Source organism: Drosophila erecta, unplaced genomic scaffold (assembly GCF_003286155.1).
Source record: "Drosophila erecta strain 14021-0224.00,06,07 unplaced genomic scaffold, DereRS2 tig00000298-arrow-arrow-pilon, whole genome shotgun sequence".
Taxonomy (NCBI): Eukaryota; Metazoa; Arthropoda; class Insecta; order Diptera; family Drosophilidae; genus Drosophila; species Drosophila erecta.
In genome coordinates this window covers 891,459-900,951 of record NW_020825219.1, presented here as the reverse complement: position 1 = coordinate 900,951, position 9,493 = coordinate 891,459, and the positions used below count along the sequence as shown (strand labels likewise).

Below are 9,493 nucleotides of genomic sequence, written 5' to 3'. Positions count from 1 at the left end.
CATACTCACACAAACAAGGCTACCAACTCAAACCTAGACAGCCGCTCTTATTGTCCCTCTCTTAACTAAACAGACGGACGACATATCAAAGCAATCTATATTGACTATCCTCACAAATACAACTAGACAAAAGCAGCGACAAAAATCAAGGGGAAATCCAACAAACAATTACAGCTCGCAACTATTATTTGCTGAGTCTAAATCCCAAACCGGACACTTCTAAACTAACTCTAAAAGTTTCCCACGACTGCCCTACAGCACAGCTTTCAGCAGCCAATCACCCGCAATGACACGCCAGGAAGCCTCAAGGCGAGAATGGCGCAACCCATTCCGCTCTAGAACCAAGGACGTGAGGTCCAGGATCTCACACCACGCGGCCATACAAAAAAGGCTAAATAGGTGGCGAAAAAACACCGGCAAAGGGGGCAAAAAAAATAACTCAAAGCCGCAACAGCAAAACAGGAACAAAAACCCAGCCGCTAGACACTTGGTTAAATTCCAAGAGAATCTCCAATACAATAGAAAAATAAACGAGGCACAGGAGCTGCCGATCAAACGGACACTCCCCAACCTTGAAAGTCCACCAACAACCAGCCTAGCTGCTAGAGTCACATCAGAAGTTACAAACACCCCCACCCCCATGGACGCGCAATCTTATATTCAAGCAAGCCCTGCCGACGACTCAGACACAAATATAACAAATCGCGTAGACAACATAGAAAAGAAATTAGATATACTAATGGACATTCTAACCAAGATCATGGAGGTATAAAAATAAACACTAAATATCCTTTAAGCCCATAAGCACACCAGCAAGCAGACCTAGATACGTAAAACAATATAATACCCACCTGCAACCCCTCCTTCTAAACCGGCCGGACACCCCTAACGAAACTATCTACATATCGATCCACAGCTACTCTTTAAAGGAGGAACAGGAAATAGTCTCAAAAATGAGACTTGAGTACAGAAAAAGTCTCCCCACCTTACTCCGCATCAACGACGAGGAAACGGAATCAAAGGAAATTCCGACGCGTTAAGGAAAGAAAATGAAAAAATTGAACGTAGAAAAGCGCTGGAAAAAGGACCGCCAGATAGATGGGCCGAGGGCCTAATAAACAAATACAACAAACTATATAGAGAGGAAAGGGTCACAAGAGAGAGAGTCCTCGAACTAATGCTCGGCCAGCCTACCCCGATCATAAAAATCATAATCCCTGACTACGAACCCGATGACTAAAACACCAACAAATTCACTTTAAATTAACAATCATTTAATAAAAAAAATCCTCAAACTAATTAAAATCTACAATACAAAGTAAATAAAGTAAACTATTTAGACGAGCGGCAGCCGAAAGTTTCACCGACCTTAGCCTTCCAAACGCCACATTCCCGCCAGCGGTAAAAAACCCACGGCACCACAACGACAAGGCTCCCCAGTCCGGCCCTGTTCCAAGATTGGGCACCCTGGCTGCAGGCTCCTGTTTGCAGGCTGGAACTCATCTCCCCAGGTAGTTTTCCTTGTCTTGCGATAGAGCCTGGAAATTTATAACAAACAAAAAAAAGCAAAATTCAGAATATAACTATCACACAATATAATATACTTACCTTTTTTCTCTCCGCTGCACTACACTACAACCCCTCCCGTCCCAGTAGACCTGCAAATATCTACATGGACTACTGCCATGCAAATGCAAAAACTTCTCCACTTACACTGAAATTGGAGCTCCCACTGCAGATCTGCTCGCCGGGCCCTGCTCGATTGGAGTCCTGGCGACACCATTCTGCAGGGGACCCACCCAGGCTGATTTCCCTGCCACAGGACAAAGACCGTGAATCTAGACTAAAAAGAAAAACAAAAAACATTCAAATTAGTCAAAAAAAAGCAAATTAGAAATCCAACAGCCACTTATCTAATTCCAAGCTCATCCTTTCCTTATCCTCGAGCGAAGTGACGTCTACATCCTCCTATTTCGCAGCCACCACTTCCTAAAAAGAAAGATAAATTATAACTTAAAACGATAATCAAGACACCCGCTAAAAATCGTATACAATACTCACCCAAATTGTTTGCATGCACCTCCCATCATCAAGGCTAAAATCTTTCCAAGGTTATATTCATCTCTCGTTACTGGGGACCTGAAAAGAAAAGAAAACATAAAATTAAAACCTAAATCAAAACACCTGCAAAATCAAAGAGGCCTCCCTGGAAACCTGCCACAAGACACTCTGAAGGGTTCCAGACCAACCCTGCAGCTGAGTCTTGCGGCGGCAAACAGCATTGACTACTGCCAGCAAGAGCAGAGGTTTCTGCTAACACGAAATCGGAGCTCCCAACGCACGATCTGATCGCCGGGCTCTGCTCGATCTGCTCGCGGCATCCTGGCGACATTATGATGCAAGGGACTCACCCAGGTCCATTTCCCTGCCTCAGGACGAAGACTGAAAATATAGAAAAATAATCAAATCAGTCAATAAGAAATTAGAAACATAACCAGCCACTTATCTAATCCCAAGATCATCCTTTCCATGTCCTTGAGCGGTGTGACGGCTACCACCAAATCCTACGCAAAGCCACCACTTCCTAAAAAGAAAGGAAATTATTACTCAAAACGAAAATGAAGACACCCATAATCCATTGTAAATAATACTCACTCAATTTCGTTCGATGCATTTCATATCCGTTTCCCCACCCACAGGCACCGCCAGCAACACCGACTAATCCACAGGTTGCCGGGGGCGGCAACTCGTGGCAACAGGAATCAGGCCATCCAGCCCTGCTGCGGCGGACCACGACTTCGGAACCTGGGCCTGAGGCTCCAAGAAGCCACTTCAGGCGAAGTGGACACAGGACGCGGAACCTCGGGCAGCACCCTGGGATTGACGGAGGCGAGGGAAGCAGCTGTTTTCTTCCGGCGATGACTCACGAATCCACCAGCGACTTGGCGCTCCCGCCCTTCTGGCGGGGGGTACCTGAAATATTGTACAAAAACACAATTGTTAATTTCTTGTAATTCTTTGCAAATCTTAAAATGTAAACAAACAAGCAAAAGTTAATGTACAAGCAGAAGAAAAACTAACCTAGCATACTTACTTTTTACTAACATTATGGTCCAACTCCAAAACTCACCTCCACAATGTTAAATTCAAAAATGTAAATACTTGTACTTATATATTGCATACCTATGTAATCAAATGCACATAAATTGTGGAAACGGTTCAGAATAATCTGATTCTGCTCCGTCCCTCCACCATGCAAAGTAAAAAACCTACCTGGTAAAGAAAATCATGTCGCGGATGCTCTATCCAGAATTCAAATTCAAGAAAACTTCCAAGGAGAAGATGATCCAATCTCCCTTCCCACAGCAGCTACTATACATAGTGCATCAGAAGACAACCACATTCGAATGACAGAATGGCCCCTAATTATTATAACAGACAATTCGGATTCATAAAAGACAATTTTGACGCCGTCCAGATAATAAAATATTTCCATAAAACTAGAATAAAATCAGTTATAAAGAAATGACCCACACCTTTGCTTAAGACCTAATTAAAGAATACTTCTTTAATAAAAAAAGTGTTATCTACTTCCCCAATTAAATCGACTTTCATATCATAAGTCCCGACAATTGCACCCTGAAAACCAGTAGCAAACTAATAGACATTCAAACATATACCCAATTCAAAGAAATCATTCTTAAAACACAAAGAATATTTACAACCTGGCATAGAAGAACTAACACTTCAGTTCAAAGAACTTTATTATTACCCCGATTACCAAAAGCTTATCCAAAACATCATAAACATCATAAACCCTCAACCCCAGAGATAAATATGTCATGGATATCTAATTAATAAACAATCATGTATTGACATTTATTCTAAATACGCCTCCCTGATAGAAGTAGTAGAGACTGGCTTGAAGCTAAAAGAGCTATTTTACGTATATTAAACGACCTGGGTAAACTCATAGAAATAAAAGCGGACAAAGACTCCGCTTTCATGTGCATTGCACTTAAACTCTGGATAGATATAAATACAAGTAAATGGTTAAATATAAAAACAAGTAAAAATGGAATTTCTGACATCGAGAGATTTTATAAAACCGTCAATGAAAAATTAAGAATAATATCAAGCGAAAATGAACCTGAAAACCAATTCACAAAATTCGAGAAAATACTTTACGTATACAATCACAAAACAAAACAGAACACAACTGGTCGAACACCAGCATACATTTATATTTTTTCAGGAACCCCTTTTTATAAAACACAACAAAATAAAGTAAAGAAAATTAACAAACTCAATAAAACTAGACAAGACTTCAGTATAGACACCAATTTCAGAGAATCCCCTCTAGTTAGATCAAAAACGACTAACCCATTCAAAAATACAGGAAATTTAAGACAAATAGACGAAAAACATTTTGAAGGAACAAATAGAGGTAGAAAAAATATACACTATAAATTATTAAAAATAAAAAAAAATTAATAAAAGTAAATAGAATAACGATAATTCTAGGCCTACTCCCGAGCATGATACTCATGTTAAGCCTCCTATCGACAATTAGCACACAATACTTAGAATTAACCCCTATCCAGGCCAAATACGGTTACCTAATCTTTCAAACTGGATCAATAGATTTACCAAAAAACTTGAATATCACTACTTATCTGTTAATTTAACTGTTATTTAACTAACTTATCAAACAGGCTCAAATCTTTGAAACTCTACCACAAATTCAGTATCTAATATAAAAAATTAACAGAGAAATGAACGGTATACAAATGTACAAATACTTATTCGGCACTTTAGATCAAAAAGATAAAGAAGAATTACAACAACAAATAGGTGACATCTCTAAAAATATTGCAAAAGTAAGCGAACTCAACCACGTAATAGAAGCCATTAATAAGGGAATCGAATTGACCAATCATCTAAATAGTAACTTTGAAGGAGAACAAATGTTAGCCTTTGTAATTTTCAACCTACAACAATTCACCGAATACATAGAAGACGTATAACTTGGTTAGCATCTGACACGCTTAGGTATCTTTAACCCAAAACTTTTAAAACACGATTCATTAACTCACTTTAATTCTGAAAAACTTCTTAATATCTAAACTTCTGCTTGGCTTAAATCTGATACGAACGAAATTCTGATAATATCCCACATTCCGAGAGAAATAACACCAGTTTTTGAAATAATACCATACCCAGACGAAAATAGTAACATACTAGTTGAAACAATACATGACAAATATTTTTTACATAATAATCAAACTTACACAGCAAATTCCCAAAGCTTGGTCATAAATAAATTTATAACAGGCATATTAAACCAGGTCTCAACACAAAGTAGATACAGTAAAACACATTCTGATTTTGAAATGAAATATGTAAAACCTAATAATATAATTACAACTTGGAACCTTCCTAAGACTATTTTAAACCAAAATTCGAACAACATAATCGGACGAATAATGTCTTTCAAATAATAATAATTACAACATTAATCATATTAGTTATAATTGTTGCATAATACTTTATTTATAAATACTATATAAAACTATACCCCAAAAATTAATTGTATAATTCAAAAATCAAACCCCAGAAAACAAAACTATTATACACCCTGAAACAGAAAACGTTGTACCCCACGTAAATACCCCTAAATTAAACGTCTGAGGACAGGCTTTTTTCTTTTTCTTTTTTTCTCCCCATAAGATAATTATAACAACTCCCCATTAGATAATTATAAGCAACATACACTAGTATAAAACTCATATATACACATTAATGTCTAAACAGAAAATATTAAAGTCTAATCTCAAAATGTAATCTTCCTCTCCGGGGCTTACGTTTCAGCGCTTGGCGACTAAGCACTTTAACATGGCTCAACATCAGCCATTATGGCCGGCACTAGTGTACAATAACGAAAAAAAAAAAATTTATATCCGAGGGCAACACTTGTGCCTCCGGTGTTGCTCTCTCGCATTGCGTTACTACATGAATAATGTGCCCAGAGCATGTTAATTCTAAAGGCCAATATATCATTTTAGCGTTAAAATAAAATTTATAATGTTCTAATTTTCAAAAATCCCTTGACCCACCGTGACATAGATCCTTGAGACTCCTGATAAGAAAATCAAAATTATTAATTAATTAATAAAGTAAATGATATTATTTTATATATTATTATTATATGTTATTAATTATACTATTGAAATTATTACTGTAAATCTTATAATTTTAATTAAAATTAGGGCATGCATAATTGCTGCCATAAATCCGAAAAATGTAATTGCAAAAAATTTTATCAATATATTTTTAAAAAGAAAAAATCAAGGAACAATAAATGATAGCGGCGGCACTCGTAAAAATATTTAAAAAAAAAAGCATTTGATATTGTCCCTATCATATTATAGAAATAAAGAATTTTAAGAATTCAAGTCAAGTTGCCAAGGCATTATTTGCGTCTGTCTATCTGTCCCTATCAGATTATAGAACTTAGATCCTCTTCCAGGACGCGGTCTGGCGTGTCCTTACGCTGACGTAACAATTTCTTAATTTCATTCGCAATTTTTACCGATATTCCAGAATATTTCTAGCTCTATTAACGGCTATATGATAGTCGGGGAACTCGTCTAGCATTCTATCTTGTTTTTTGTTAGATTTTGCTTAAATCTACTGCACAACAATATCAAGTCGGGTCAACAATGTTTGAGCTGCCAGCTCAACTTTTCACCGACAACTTTGCTTAGCGATCGAGAATCGAAGAGTGAGAGTAAAAATAAACTACCACTGATGCCAGCTGATATACATTCCATATAAAAACTGAGAGAGAGCTGTTAATGCTGCGGTGCGGCCTTACATTAAATAGGCAAAGAAATGTTTAGTATTAAGTACTATACTTAGTACTTCTTTACTTCTTAGTATTCTTACTTCTTTAGTAATTCTTAGTATTCTATGGAAGTCGATTTTAGTAAACTTTTTTAAGGTGTAATCCGATGGCATTTAACAAAGTAGGATTATTTCTATTTATCATTTGAGGGTTTTGAAATTTTTCGTTTTTATTATGTGGAAATCAATACTACGTCTAATTTACTTTTTACAATTGAATGTTTTGTCGTCAAATCTGTATGTTTTTACTAATAGATCTCATACATTCGGACAAGGACGAGTTATAATAACATTGCAGTCCTTACATCAGAAATGGTTTACTACGAAGGTATCTTTAAATGGATTAATTTTGGTAGATTATTTTCAGACAAATACAAGTGCGCAAAAAGAAGCCTTGCTTTGGTATAGGACCTCGAATTTGGAAAAAACGTTGGCCTTCTTTGGAGTAAGCTCGGATAGGAAAGTACCCTATGCTGAGTGTTACTTCCATGTATCCGGAATTCATTTTTTTTCAAATGGCTTCTTTAGTGTTGTTGCTTTAATTACTAGTGACGGATTATATGGAAATGAACTACAAGCCAGGACTTATACATTCGTTAAAACTAACTTGCACATATCATGTGAACCAAAATTTTATATACCTCGTTGTCATGACTCAAATCGTCCCCTACACTATGAAACTTCAAAGGTAATTGTTCTAAGGGCTGTATTTACTCGACACTGTCCTATGGATAACTTTATTCAATATTATTGGACCCTTCATGACAGTACGGAGTCAGGTAAGGTGTGATTAGTTGAAAAACTCTTAAACGTAGTTTTTATATCTATTACAGAACTGTTCGAGTTTTTGGCTGCTACTATAAGACCAGAATTTAAGATAAAGAAATATCGTCTTAATTTGCGCCAACAGTCACCATTAAATCGAATGGTGTTAGTTCGTATGAATGCTAAAATCGTTGGCCGCCGTGTACCTCTGGTTGCAAGGGTGAGTTAATCGATTATCGATTATACTTTATTCTATTATTAAGGACTTGACCTTCACTTAAAACGTTCATATTAAGAGACGAGCCCTCGGACTGATATACTAGTAATCATAATCAGAAATATACATTTTGGGAGTTCGGAATATTAATTTAGTTATATCGTATTTTTATTCCGTAACTCGAAAAAAGGGTATATTAGATTCGTTGAAACTTGGAACAGGTCACTTCAGTACCAAAATTCCAGCTCGTAAATTTTCTAACAGAGTGTTAGAAAAAACAAAAACAAATCATACAGAGAAAACACAGAAGCCAAGTCGAATTCTGACGGAGCTGTGCCGCTGCCTATGTTCGTACTTCATTTTTGTTCTTTGTTCATTCTTTGATGAGACGTTACAAAATCAGAGTTGTCGGTGATGATTAAATCATCAACTCCCAACAAACCCCCCCGGGCAACACTCAGTATGTAGAGCATTCATCCTGGCAGTAGCGGAGCGAAAAACGTATATTAAGTGAAAAACGTATATTTAAATAATCAAAAGAAAATAAATAAATGCAATGTGGAACATCCGTTAAAAAAAAAATATAGAAAATAATAATGATAATGATAATGATAATAACATTAAAATTCAAACATTGCCAGCATAACCAAGTATAATAAAAGCCTACAAATTGTTGTAGTCGCGAAGAGCACATACAAACTAAGAATTCTCTTACGAATTCATTAAAAAAATGTATTTTTTAGTTTTTGTATTTTTTATTGAATATTTGAAAATACTTTGAGATTGACTAAGCGCTCCCCGTTGATCTTCACGGTGTCGAATTAACTGAATCTTCTGGATCCAGATTTCTTCCAACGAACCTCGACCAGATAATGTTTACTTTATTTTTTCTTTTGCAATCGAATTGAGCTAGGCTCATTTCGACTTGTGATGAAATTCGATTGTATTGCTGTATTCACTGTATTGTCACTGTATTAGGGGTTATATAACTCTCCCCCTTCTAAAATGGATCGTCCCGATTCATTCTGAATTCTGTTTGATTCAAGCTGTTTTCGTGTTCTGGCCGTGGTTTTTTGGTTACAAATATAAATTTTTTGTATTTGAAACTTAGATATATGATTACAAAAATGATGTATAAAACGATTACAATTAATAATATAAGGGAAAATTGTTGGTGTTATTAATTTGGTGTTATTAATTTGAATGAAAGGGTTTAGAATGTTTACATTGTCTAGAGAGAGTTCCGAGTTATTTGACAATAAGTAATTGGATATTTCATAACTTGTAAAATGGTTTGCAGTAATCGGTAATCTTAATTTTACTTACTTGGTATATGAAATGTTGTTATTTGTGGTTGTACTATTAAATTTTATTAGAAATGATCCATTTAAATAGGAGTTGTTAACAATATTGTAACCACTTAAAAAATTGGCACCGTCTTGGATGATATATAATTGTTTATTTTTTTCTTTTATTTTCTTACAAGTCGATTTCTCTCCATTTAATAATTTGGTAAAACCGGTTTTTCTGATTTATTATACCGTAATTGTTAAAGAGTTCGGTCTTAAATGTAGACATTTCATATAATACGTATTGTACCATTTT

General features: G+C 35.9%; 1 protein-coding gene across 1 annotated transcript; it reads left to right on the top strand.

Moving 5' to 3' along the window:
• The first annotated feature begins 7,081 nt into the window (after positions 1-7,081).
• LOC26525996 lies at positions 7,082-7,994 on the top strand. Its single transcript, XM_015153101.2, has 3 exons — positions 7,082-7,685; positions 7,740-7,891; positions 7,968-7,994. The coding sequence occupies exons 1-3, from the start codon at positions 7,082-7,084 to the stop codon at positions 7,992-7,994; spliced, it is 783 nt and encodes a 260-aa protein (XP_015008587.2).
• The last annotated feature ends 1,499 nt before the right edge of the window (positions 7,995-9,493 follow it).